This window comes from Amia ocellicauda, chromosome 5, assembly GCF_036373705.1.
Source record: "Amia ocellicauda isolate fAmiCal2 chromosome 5, fAmiCal2.hap1, whole genome shotgun sequence".
In the NCBI taxonomy this organism is placed as follows: domain Eukaryota; kingdom Metazoa; phylum Chordata; class Actinopteri; order Amiiformes; family Amiidae; genus Amia; species Amia ocellicauda.
In genome coordinates, this window is record NC_089854.1 from 38240166 (window position 1) to 38253892 (window position 13727).

At 36.6% G+C, this 13727-nt stretch overlaps 1 protein-coding gene across 1 annotated transcript; it reads left to right on the forward strand.

Moving 5' to 3' along the window:
* The first annotated feature begins 997 nt into the window (after positions 1 to 997).
* Positions 998 to 8241, forward strand: LOC136750227 (ankyrin repeat and SOCS box protein 13). The gene is made up of 6 exons (XM_066705122.1): positions 998 to 1223; positions 2220 to 2407; positions 2544 to 2694; positions 3429 to 3563; positions 4411 to 4602; positions 5922 to 8241. The coding sequence occupies exons 1-6, from the start codon at positions 1184 to 1186 to the stop codon at positions 6047 to 6049; spliced, it is 834 nt and encodes a 277-aa protein (XP_066561219.1). The 5' UTR covers positions 998 to 1183; the 3' UTR covers positions 6050 to 8241.
* Positions 8242 to 13727: the final 5486 nt, after the last annotated feature.

The following is a 13727-nucleotide window of genomic DNA, read 5'->3' on the forward strand; positions in this document are numbered from 1 at the left end:
ACCTTGAACCCCATCTGAAGTATGCAAAAACACTCAGGAAGTTTTTTGGTCTGATGAAACTAAAATTGAACTTTTTGGCCTAAATGCAAAGCTTTATGTTTGGTGCAAACCCAACACTCATAGCATAACATGGATGCTTCTCAATATATATAATTCATGATATTTCAGGGTTCAGGTTTTATTCAGGTTCAAATAACATTTCACAATTAAAACTATTTTCCCCTTAACAGTATGGTGTATGGTGTATAGTGTGTGTGTGTGTGTGTGTGTGTGTGTGTGTGTAGGGGAATCCTAATTTAAATGCATGAAACTCAGGTACTGATACAGCAAAATGTGGGAGTAGACTTTTTACAGGCACTGTATATACATTGATGTTCTCAACTTGCAGGGTTAATATGAATGATCAATACTTTTCTTGAATATGTATACCATCGCTTTTATAATATGAATTAATACGTATAATCATTACTTTTATTTTGTTTATGTGGAAAGAGCACAATGTCCTTTTTTCATTATCTTGTGAGTATTTGTGATAGCCAAGTTTAACTTAGGAAAACACCTCGAAACCAGGTGAAAGCAGCTCTTACCTCTTGGGACGAAATAAATGTCTAGATTAAAACGTAAACCAGTTGTAGCATTTCCCAGACTGTCACTATTATACAAAAATGTTGTAACTTTATTATTGTCCGTTCCGCTTCTGCATCACTGCCGACTCCAAATCGAAAATAAACCTGATTGGAGGAAAAATCGACCCGGATGCACAAAGCTTTTATGAAGGAATGACAGGTAGAGACATTAGACTCGAGGTAGACTTGATGTTTCGCAACACAAATTTGTCTATGTAGATAATATTCATGAATGGTCTATTACACGCGTGTACTATTTTGACGACATACATTGGCATACCCACAACATGTCACCTCTTGTTTTTTAGTTTTTTGCAATGAACAGTGTCGTAGATTCCTGCTTCCGGATACTTGACTTATGTAAAAAAACAACTACATCTCCCAGAATCCCCCACGTTGTCGCGTGTAACCTTTGACTGGAAAGAAAACAAGAGCGAACACGTGATGACGCTGCACCAAGAAAGTGTTTTATGTATATTTATATATATGTATTTGTGTTGCACTGTTGCAAGGGCATTTTATATTTGAGTAGCTTCATATAACAATTATAATTAAATATGGAAGTCAATTCGGCCGGAATGATAGTGGGAGACATTGGTGAGTACATACATTTTCAACATCACAGCATGAGCTGTCCAGTGTGTTCACATAGCTTTAGTGTTTGTGGAGGAATAGACTGAGCCTACCAAGACATTGTATCTGTCTAAAACACTGTCAGTATTTGCATGTCAATTTCTTCAAAAGTCTCTGAGTCTGAGGCTTCCTTGTTGGACAATTTAAGATGTACCGGCGATAAAACAACGACAGACGTGTGTAAGACTACAAGTGAAGTTGCAGTACGGCCACAGATGCTTTATTCAGGAGCAAGCATATCTAATTTATTTGATATATATTCGTTTTTTGTGATGCATCAATGATTGATGAACCCAGTACCTTATGCATAATAAGATACGGAATGTACAGTATGTAACCCCTTTGATAATTTTGATTACAGTGAATTAGGCTAAATTAGCTATAGTTATTTACAGCAAGTCTGTCCACGTTGGGTGTTTTTTTTTTAATTATTATGATGATTATTTTAGATTTATGTTAACAATAAAGAAACACTCACGCGTGGAGTGAAATTGTAATAAACCATAGTATTTCTGTAATTTGATGCATACTCACCTTACAAATAACCCCCTGCACAATTTTGTAGCTTGTTGCAGCCAAAAGTAATACAATGGCCTTTTTTTCCAGTTAACCTTGGTACAAAAGAAGCAGGTTGTGTGATCTTTTGCCATTCACATGTAAAAGGACCAAGAAGAGGAACACATTAGAACATCTTCATCAGTAGCTAGTTGATCTACTCATGTGACCGCCCTCAAAGAAAGACTCTTACAGCAGTGGTAAAACGTGAATGGCTTGATAGCACACAACACATGTGTTGCTTAGTTATGTAATTGCATTTCTAATTTCGTATGTGCACACAAGGAACAGGAATCAATGGATGTGACTTTTATACACCCTTTTGTACACTCTTTCCAATGGGCTTTGTTGGCGCTGAACTCATCACTGATTCATCCTGTTCATGCTCCTCTTTTGCCCCCACAGGCTATTGGGCCGACCGGACTCCGGTGCATGAAGCGGCCCACAGTGGCCACGTCCTGCAGCTGAAGCAGCTCATTGAGAAAGGAGCCTGTGTGAATGCCGTCTCTGTGGACTCCATCACCCCGCTGCACGAGGCCTGTCTGCAGGGTCAAACTCAGTGTGCCAAATTGCTTTTGGCAGCAGGTGCACATGTAAGAAACTCTCATGACCTTCTTAAACAATTTGTCAAGTGTGAACAGGTTATGAATCCACTTAGGTGACTACATGTAGGTCTTCTGTTTAGCCAGAATGGATCTTAACCATGTGTTTTATACCTTTTTTGCTCAGGTTGATGCAAGAAACATTGATGGCAGCACTCCACTGTGTGACGCCTGTGCAGCTGGAAGTATAGAGTGTGTGAAAGTGCTCTTAGAACATGGAGCTAAGGTCAACCCTCCTCTGTTTACAGCCTCGCCCCTGCATGAGGCCTGCATGAGTGGTAATATACTCTTCTCCCATAGTCTTCTGTTTACTTTCCACTTTCCCATTGTACACAGCACACAGAGTACCTCTGTGTCTTCTGGGGTTTCTTTCACTTAGGCTCTCTGTCACTTGACAGAATTCTTCACTGAACTGTCCATCTTCAATCATTTAACAACTGGCAATGATGAAAAATATTTACTTCTCCAAACATGTAATGATGTTTTTTTAAAGGAGTGCTGTTATGCTTCTCCAAATGTCACATAATAATACAAATTAACAAGAAACCAACAACAACAAAAATGGAGCTTGTATGGGCTGTGGATAGACTGATCTGTGTAAAAGTGTCCCAGGAAATCCACTACAGGTTACATGACAGGAATGGATTGTATTCCTGCAGATTAGGATCTCAACATTATTTAAAATTGGTGCTTTCAATTGAAATAGTGTGCCATGATCTGCTCTAGTCTTTTAGAGCACTGTTTTTTTCCCCCTTCCCTGAAACCAGGTCATGCAGGGGTTTAGCACTATCCAGGATAAGTATTTCTATGAAAGTATGTGCCAGCCACAATATAATCTGTTGGTCTATCGGTAATGTCATGGGTTGCCGTATGACGTAGTATTCTGCAAGTGGTTTTTGTGGTTCTAAATCGAAACACATTCATTTCCACACCTATGCATTTGTGTTCAGTCTCTGTATATACCAGGTCTTCTGCCTCAACAGTAAAGTAAGTTATATCTGTTCACCTGCAGGGAACTCTGATTGTGTCCGACTGATGATCTCTGAAGGGGCCAGGCTTGAGGCCCACGACTGCCACTTTGGAACTCCGCTGCACGTTGCTTGTGCCAGAGAACACATCGACTGTGTCAAAGTGTTGCTAAACGCAGGTGACTGTTTGAACGTCTTCACATCGCTCTGCTTACAAAAATGTTGTCATGCTGAAATTTTTTGGACGCTGCACTTGAAATCAATCCCTTTTAACAGAGAACATCATAGTGTATAGAAATCCATCTCATTGCAACTGAGAGGCCACGCCTTGGTTTGCTTTGTTTTTCTGTGTGTGCTTTGTTGATATGGGGGAAAACAAACAACAGCATATATTTATTGTGATAGATTAGAGGGCTGAGTGTGTCAGAAGTCCGTTTTCTACGCAGTATCTCTATGTATACAGATATCATTGCTAAATATGTGTTATTTAATGAAGAACTTTCCATTTTCAGACAAGGCGTTTGAATGCTTTCGACTAAAATTGTAACTGTGTATAAAAATAGATTTTGTAGCTGCATCTCCACTTGCAAGGTATTTGGACAGGACTATTTCTTATATTTGAAACCATTTTTAATTTTATTGAAAAACAAAAAACACATTTCAACACTACTGTGCCTTCAGCAGGTAGCCATTTCAATTACAATGACAGGTGTCTTAAAATTAAATATCAAACTCACTCTCTCCCAAAAATCATTACATTCCATCAAATAACTCAACTATTGTGAGTGTAAACGGGTAAATTAAAACCAGCTATCTCCATTATCAAACATTCAATAGACACAATACAATAAGCAAACATTTTTTTATAAAAACATTGTCTTACTCAATAAATTATTTACAATTGTAATACCCATTTTAATTAAGGCACAGACTGCACATCTTGAATATATTGAGCTTATTGGTAAAATTAAAACATTAATATTGATTGCTGTTTAATTGCCGTCTGTGCATTTTCTTTTTCATAAGGTGCAAAGGTGAATGCAGCCAAGCTTCACGAGACAGCCCTTCACCACGCTGCCAAGGTGAAGAATGTGGACTTAATTGAAATGCTTATTGAATTTGGAGGGAATGTCTATGCCAGGGATAACCAAGGTAAAAAGCCAGTGGACTACACCAGAGACAGCTCCCCTCCTTCACTCTGCCTGAAGTTTTATGAAAGTAAGTTATTTATTTATTTATGTATTATTTTTTTTAAATGTTTCTCTGTGTTATATTTTAACATGATCTAAATAGGCCAATATTCTTTTCATAATGTTTAAAAACTAAAATCTATCATTTGGACATTAAGGATTTTTCTTAGAAGAAAATAAAATGTCTGCCTGTAGGAGTTTAAATCAGATTGGCTCCTGTCAATCCACACCATTACAAAAAGCATGCAAATACCCTCAATTTGTATTGTTTTGCCTGCGCTTATCTTTTCTTTGTTGTATAAGGTCGGACCTTGATATTAAAAACATTTTGATGACCAGCAATTCTGAGTATCAGTACATTTAACATAGGAAAGGTCTCACATAATCACATATGCTTTTAATTATGCTTTTAGCTTTCTCTGTATCTTTATACCAGTCATCTCCAAGCTTGATCCTGGAGAGCCCCAATTCGGTTAACTTAATTTAAGTTCTCCTTAATTCACCAATTTCTAAAGACTGGAAACAAGGAAACTGGAAACTTTGGTCCTTAAGGGGTTAAGGGCATTCTGTTGTTTATAATTTAACTTAATGGTGACCTAAAAACCTGCTGGACCAGAGTTGGAGGGCACTGTTTTATACCATCTGTATTGATAGTTGTCAGCCCTGGTCCTTGGGGAATAATATCTTGCTAGTATCACCAACCCACCACTAGATGGCACCAGTCGGTGTAGTTTAGTCATCATACAGGTGTTGCAGACAGAGCAATAATATCGTGCTTTCTCACAGGCCAGTGTAACTTGGTAGTATCTTTCTATATATTTTCCAATTTCAAGAATCATGATTGCAGGCTGTCCAAAAGTGCCTGCAACGAGTTCAGTACTTTTTTTTTTTTTAAACTCTGACAAACCGATTATGGTAAAAAGGTAATGTTGGACTCAGAAGACAGGAACCAGTGTAGGCCTGTTGGTGCATGGTGATTAATTATTCTTCGGGGTGCCACTGCAAACTTCACATTCTGGTATTCCAGTTTTCTTGCAGATTCAAAAATGATTGACCTATTAACACAAAGACTTTTGTCACAGAATATCAAGTGATCAGATTATTATCACTCGTCACTTCTAGCTTTTATTGCACGAATCCACAATAACCGTAACATAATCTTGTGAAAAATGTACATTAACTAGCTTAACTAACCTAACCTTGGCCCTCCAAAACATGCCAAAACCAAATTAAAAACAAATGACTATCATCCAGCTAACAATTAACAATAAAAAAAACGCCCACTTTAACTTATGTATGACTTGATTGTTAACAATGTAAATTTAAATTTTGTTTGTGTTATTACAGATACACCACTAAGCTTACAGCAGTTGAGCAGGGTCAGCTTGAGACAAGCTCTGGGAGATAAAGGCCTTGAAGTTGTGGCCAAGCTGGACATTCCTCAACGAATAATCAGTTACCTCTCCTACTACTGACATCCACAGAAGCAACTGGGCTGCAACATACTTGAGCACTTTGACCCTGTTGACACTTTTAAAAGCACACCCTTCATGCTTTAGCAAAAAAGTTTTAGAATTCATGAAAGCTGCTTGAGGAACTGGTAGAAAATATTTCACAATGTCGCTTGTTTCTGTTCACAGGGAAACCTCACCTGTCTGGCAAGAATCATTTAAAAAACTGTTATTATTACTTTGTTTTATGTGTGTATAATTCTGTATAGGACTGACTAATTTATTGTGTACTTCAAGCACTGTACCAGAATAACAATCTTACATAGTAATGTTCAGATTTCTTTCATAATAACGGTAGTATATATAGTCCAGCGCTATAGGTAAACAGGAGTGGCTGTAGATTTCTCTCTTTTTCATTGTTTTAATTTTTAGAAATCGCCTTGCATGTACTTCTTAAATCCAGAGCTGAATTAACTGAACAATGGGGTTCAAACAGGGAGTCTGGTATCTAATTCCATATTTGGACTGTATAAGTGCCATATATCAACTACTGTACCAGCAACACTGAAAACCAGCATTTACACAAATGTCATTATAGGACAGGTCATATGAAGAATATTGCAGCAATGCTCATAAGATACTGGTTAGAATATAGCTTATTAACTAAAATAGAAAGACTTTGTGAATAGAAAAGCCTAACCTGTCCAGGATAGTAGAGAATATGCACCAATGAATAATGGGCTAGAGCTGTCAGAAAGTCTACAGGTTAGCAGCAGAGAGCAAATGCATGGCATAGTTAGAAACAACTATATATAGCCTCACAAAATAAAGTCTGCTCAGGAGTCATTTAAAGAGCGCTTGCATACACATTTTAATTTATCTCCTCTATGTGACTTAATTAGTTTGATTGCATGTAGGCATTGTAGAACCAAATTCTAGTTCCACATTTATTGCATGTATGTTTATTGCATGCATGTTCACTCTCTGCACAAAGTTACAATCTGGCGACAATAAAAATCGTTTGAAACATTTCAATATGAAGCTGCGATTAAGCCTATAGTTTTGCTCATGCTTATCATTCATGTTTTGTCAAACTACAACAGAGAGAGACCTCAGGAAAGATGTTCTTGTTTATGTTAATTCATATGTAATACTAAACCTATGGACGTTTTGTAATTTTCAAGCAAATCTTTGTGTATTTATTTATTTATTTATTTATTTATTTATTTATTTATGTATGTATTTATTTATTTAGCCACTTGTTTATTTTAGGTAAGCAAAGATTTAAATGTTTTCAATTTTCATGTAAAATGCATAATAAGATTCTATTAATAAGTCATAAATACATATTTTGCAATAGCTGAACCTACAAACTTGAATCATGCTCCATAAATACTGTGACATGACTATACTCCCCTGGTCTTTGTGTTTGTTTGGTCTTGGGTACAGGTACATCACTATTTGGGATAGCCAACATATCTGTATATGAGATGTATGTGGTCTTCAGTTCAGAAATGTAAAAACAGTATGCTATTTGTTAAAAAAACAAAAAATAACTGCAAATTTAAGCTGGGACTCTCAGGCCAGACAGATGTGATGGGCAAATTGGCCTCCTCCTGCTCGTGACCTTTATAGTGTCATGGAACCTAATTGTTATCATATTTTTAGCCCTTGCTGTCGAGATAAAAAAATATATACAGTGACACAATGGGCCAGAGAGTGTTATCACAGGCCTTGATTGAGATCATTTTCCTTTCCATTAGTCCAACAGGATGGAACCACCCATCTATAAGTTCAGACCATCCCTATTTTATTAGATTTTGTTCGGTTTTCCATCTCGTCATCCTGGCCGTTCTCACCGCTGTAACCACATTGCTCCAGCCACTTTGCAGTCCCTTGTTGAAGAGCTCAAGACTTGGGTTGTAACTGAAATATTAACAGCCATATCTAAAAACGTGTGGTACCCATATTTTAAATGTCCACACTTACTTTATACTCTATATTTAGGGCTGCCTAGTTTCAACATGTCTTTTCTTGGCCACTACCTGCCTTTAAAGCTGTAAAAATAATTGTTAATCCTTGCTAAATCCTTGTTCAACTGCTTCTAAGTTAAATCGCTGATGACAAGTCACGTATGTATTAATAATGTCTTATACTTTATAAAAACATTCGGATGATATGCAACAATACTTCTGTTAAAAGTTGTTAACTAGTCATTGTGCTGCTTCATACTTCTTGAGTGAGTCTTTTCTATCTACCTCAAGGTTTAGGTAATGGCTTTTTTTGCTGACTCACTCTTTACTCTATGCGTTTTAATGGAAAGTGATTAATTAATCACAGACAGGTCTCTGATTCAATTTAGAAACATACACAGACATACAACGTTACCTGCTGCTTTTAAAGGCAGGGAGTGAGGACAGACATCGATGTTGAAAGCAGGCATCCCTAAGTATGAAATCATTTTGATCTGTATTGTGTTTGAATGTCCTAATATACAAATAAACATTTATTTCCCATGGTATTGCAAACAGAGTATGACTGCAGGCACTTGAAATCAAATGCTATCAAAAAATGTCAGCTATGGAAGCATATTTTCTCAAAACCATACTGCTTCAATCAAGACAATGTTATGAAGATCTTGCATATTAAATAACACGGACTTTGATCTTGCTCTTGAGGTGAAACCTTCCTGTAAATTAACTGTCAGTTTCAAAATAACACCTTGTCCACATTGAGCTCTGCTGTTAGAACACTTTACCTTGAAATATCAAACTGTTCACTGGCAAAGACTCTTGTTAACAAGCTGTTGGGCTTCTGTTCACACAAGGAGTTCAATTTGTTTCTCTAAACTTGCATCCTCTACATGTGTGAATAAATGTATATCTTTCAAAGCATGATGTGCCTTGCAGTTTTACTTTCATGCTCTGGAAGCCATAGATTAGATATGAATAGATAAAAAATACCTTACTGGGTTATTTATCTCCTCATGTCTAAAATAAATATATTAATAAAGAACCCTGGTATAAAGACTTAAGACAGCCAGCATCTTGGTAAATTCTGTTATTTATAGACTCTTTTTAACTTAATTCCCTTTAGCCCTCCAAAACATCCTTAAATTGAAACAGTGGCCCATTTAATTCACCAGTAATCAATGTGTCTGCCCACTTTGTGTGATTTAGGGGTGACCCACAACTAACTCAACATGGGCTGTCCGGTACCTGTTCTGGAAGCCACTGATACACACTAATAGGTCCATCATTTAGGGTAAAACTGCCACAGCCCTGCCACTAGATGGTGGAAGTGTTGAAAAGATATGGGAAGAAACTCCAGAGGACAAAGCCCAACTAACGATATCACTTAGATTAACTTGAACAAGAGATTGTGTTTGCTTGCGTCGATCAAAGTTTCTACATTCCTACACATTAAATATTGAAGTGTTTCCTGGAGAGTTACAATAATCTCAGTGTAGTGCTAGAGGGTAGCCTGATAATAAACTAGCCTGAGTAAATTAGAACACAATGAGGGCTGAAGGGGGAAAAAAAAAGGCCTTCCAAGATGATCTTTGATTTTTGAATGCCAAACATATGGTAAAATACCTTTTTGATTTGGAAATGGAGAAAAAAAAAATCCTGAAAAAACATTACACTGCACAATATGATTGCTCTGGAAAAAATACATTTATTCTCATCGTGGATGTGTTAATCTCCTAGGAATCTGCCTGAAGTCTGAGTCTCATTTAAAAAAAAAAGATAAACATAATTTAAAAGTGTGATGGTTCGTTTGTGTCTTCCGGAACAGCACAAATCATTTCAGTTGTAGTGAAGAATTTCAACAATGAAAAGCAGATGACCGCATGTGCATTTGCCCAGTTATGATTACACGTATAGTAGGAACAGTTGCTTTCCCTGAAAAATGTTAAAACTCCTTTTTTTATATTTTTTATTAGTTTGTTTATGTACATTTTTCAAAGTTATGAGATTGGCAGATAAAATAAAATGAAATATAAAACTTGATTTATATTCATTTGAAACATATGCAGGGATAGAGATCTCCAATCAGAGAACACTCCATTTCAAATAAACATACCGTTGTTCCAATCTGAAAAAAAGTCTTAAAAGCTTCCAGTTTTATAGATTGTTTAGCTTGTCGTGTGGCTAGAATTACAGAGTCTGCGAGGCACAAGAGGGGGAAAAAACTGGGATGTTTTCATATATCTGTTTCAGTGCAAAAGTGGACTTTGAAAAGCTTATTTCTGCATCCATTTAAAACTTTTACTGTAAATGTTTAGCAAGGTCTTCAAAGTCTCTGGACCGGACCTTGCTGTACATCGGTGAATGGGTTCATGGCCTGTGATAACTGTGTGTGGTCTGTAACCTATTGCTGCATGCAACTAACAGTGTTATTCAAAAAGAAGAACCATCACATTACTGTTATATAAGATGACTGCCTGGTGTTCGAAGGCCTAATATCCCTGCTAATCCATTTCATAACTCCTGCATTATGAGTCAGTTTTCCAATGATATTTTCAGGTTTGCCACAAATTATTACTTTCCCCCAAATGCATGTTATAAGTGGCAACCATCCACTTGGAAAAAATACAGGTTCTGAGTTGCTTTAAAAAATGACACCCAAAGGAAACTTTCTTAGAGCGCAACTGTTTTAATTGTGTCCAGACATTTTATTGGTGGTTAAAAATCATTACTTATCATTATTTTTCATACACCTAGTCTGTGGGGTTTACCCAATATATATTAGTTCTACAGCATTCCACCGTGTTGCTACTGTTATTGTTTGCCTGTAAAGTAATAGGAAACGGCACTTGTGGTCATATACATATTAACAATCTCATATGCAGTAAAGCACAAGTTAATGGGAAAGGGTGGGAAATGCTTGCCAGATCCTGACTAATTGGTCCATGAATGGACAATGTGGAGTGATTTCAAACACAGGCTTGAGTTTATTTTACATTTTTAATGACTTCAGCATATGGGGCATTTCAAATTATACTTCAGACTCATTTTTTGTACTGGAAAAGTGAAAGTCCTTTCCTTTGAGTTTAGAATTCAGTGTTATGCAAAGTTGGCCTTATAAAAGTGATTTGATTTATAAACTTCAGGTGTTCAAGTATTCAAGGAGTCTGGTTTAAAATTAGTCTTTTTGGATTCTTTTCTTTTCATCCCTTGAAATATACAACATTTTCTTTTGAGGTAAAGAAAGAAGACAGATTTGAAAGGCTTTGGATGTGATTGCTTTGAGAAACATATTGTTTGAAGTTTTCAGTATTTTGGAAACCTGACACTCAAGACTTCAAATCCGTCTAGCCTGGAAGCTAATGACTTGTTAGCAAATTTCCCTTGAATCCGACTCAATTATGATCTTGGCCCAATGTGATGAAGTGACAAAATGTTTGACAAGCTTGCCAAAATAACAAAATAATGATAGGAAAACAATTACTTATTTTTTTATGTCTTATAAATCAAGTTAAGTTTGAAGACTCTGAAAAATGTTTCTCATGTAGTTTCATGGCCCTCTTCCCATATCTACCAGTAAAGCTGTTACATAATATATTTAATAATTGCTTTTCTGCAGTTAACCTAGATACAATTGTCTTTTAGCACCTGAGCAGCTGAGCTTCTGTTTGACCTGCCTCTCTTTTCACACAAGGATCAGAACAAAATGTGTGTTTACCTGTGTGTTTTCACCAGTTGTTCTCTTTCAAGAGCTAATTAAGTATTTATCGACTCCTATAATTATTGTCGTTCACAGTATACCTTTATTTATTTATTTATTTTTAAATAATGACATTATCAAATTTTTTCTTAAATGTTTTCAGTTTCCTAAACACACACACACCCACACACACATATACTTAAAAAATGGGAGAGACAGGGTACAGGCAGGTACAAATCCAACAGCCAATCAAGATGGAAATCATTGTAGACCTATTTTGCCAGTGGCTTATTTAAGACCTTTTTGTACATCTTACCAATATGCTTCCACTACTAAACTCAATTTACCAAATTCCACTGAACAATTTAAGTCTCTGGAGTGGTGGCAAACAAGATTTCTTTCCTGACTTCATTTTGTTGTTCTTATTGAATGCTGCTGGTGTTGTAGTTCTGTATTTAAAGTCTGTTCTTGTGTCCTGAGAGAGGTCTTTCAAAACCTATAAAATCCCATATATAAAAAGTAATGATGCACTGGTTTACAAAGGCTCTGTACCTCCCCGGGACCTGAAACAAAATACTCCTCTTGCCACGTTAATATTTTTACCATCCTAGTTTAGACACCACACGTCATTTATTTTCAAACGATTGTCTGTTTTCGACGGTGGAGTTATTCTGGTGAGTGAAATTCTAGCTTTATTGCAGACATATTTATTTTTCTATAATTGTTGCATTGCCTCATCTTGCTTGCCTGAATAGGTTACTAGCTATCTCAGTCAGGCTAATCACTTTAACCAGTGTATACGGGTGTGCAAGATGCTACCTCACACAGACCAACATGTAATACATTGAACCCCAATGGCAGCTGCCATGTACTGCCTTAAGAAACAGAAGAGCTTTGGCCTCTGGGTTTGTAAACAGCCTTTCACACACTTCTGGTCTTCAAAGACTTTCAAGTGGGTGCTCTTTGCTTGTGCTATAGCAAAAAGGTCAGCGGAGCGCTTTCCTCTGAAGTTAATTTATTACCCAGTGAGAGGTCCCCTCTGTGTGCAGCTGGCAACCCCATCATTTTAAAAATTGTGACAAGCCCCTCTTCTCCTTCCCGGAGGCTGTGGGGTTTATGGTGGATTCTTCACATTGTTGGTTTGCGCTAAACACGGGCTGTGGCCACAGAATTGCCAGTGTGGGAGGTTAGGAGTTCGGTTAACCGCAATTTGCACTGTGTTAACAAGCAGACTGCTTTGACTGCCTCAACAGACATTATATGTGTGTATAAATTAGGCCTCAAAGTCAAGTAACCTAGAAAAGGGGTTAATATAGAGCTGGACTTGGACCTTTTACATGTTAGAAACAGGAGATTTCAATGTGCACAGTGACATGCAGGTTTTGTAGATTTTTATTAAATCTTGAAGTGAGGTTTTAATACATTTTCTCATCAACTAAAAACTGCGTCAATGGATGGTAATCTACTGCAAATTGTATATAGTTGCAGAAGAAAAACTATTAGCAACCTTGATTTGCACCAGCATTTTATTTATTTAGTTTCACAAAACTAAAGTATGTTTATTAAACAGTGGAATCTTTTCTAAGTGTGTTAGAATACTCATTCACCATAGTTGGCTGTAGTTAAGATAACAGCGAATTGATTTAGATGAAGAGGGCCAGTACTTCTGTCTGGGATCCATTGATTTCTGGATTGACAGAGTTTGCAGTCTTATTGGTACAGCCGGGCTTCAATCAGTGTAATCATCTGCAGTCTTTACTTGTATTTACTAGACTGAATGAGTGTTTGGCAAGTTGTTAAATAAGTATATTTTAATGAAAATTATTTATGAAATAAATGAAATACATGAAATGGAATCACTAACTCAGGCTCAAACAAGGGGTGCTAATACTTGCATACTTTTAAGGTTGTCTTGTGGGTTGTATTGTAATTTACTATATTTGAAACAAATCAACAGTGTCATATACATAGATTAAACCAAAAGTAGATTGTATCAGTAGTATTCATATTTTATAGGTGCAATATAACCATG

Excerpts from the sequence above, each read along its gene's own strand:
- LOC136750227 (XM_066705122.1), top strand. The coding sequence starts at position 1,184 with ATGGAAGTCAATTCGGCCGGAATGATAGTGGGAGACATTG. Across the intron at positions 1,224-2,219 it reads AATGATAGTGGGAGACATTG|GCTATTGGGCCGACCGGACT; the intron begins GTGAGTACATAC and ends TTGCCCCCACAG. Across the intron at positions 2,695-3,428 it reads GCATGAGGCCTGCATGAGTG|GGAACTCTGATTGTGTCCGA; the intron begins GTAATATACTCT and ends GTTCACCTGCAG.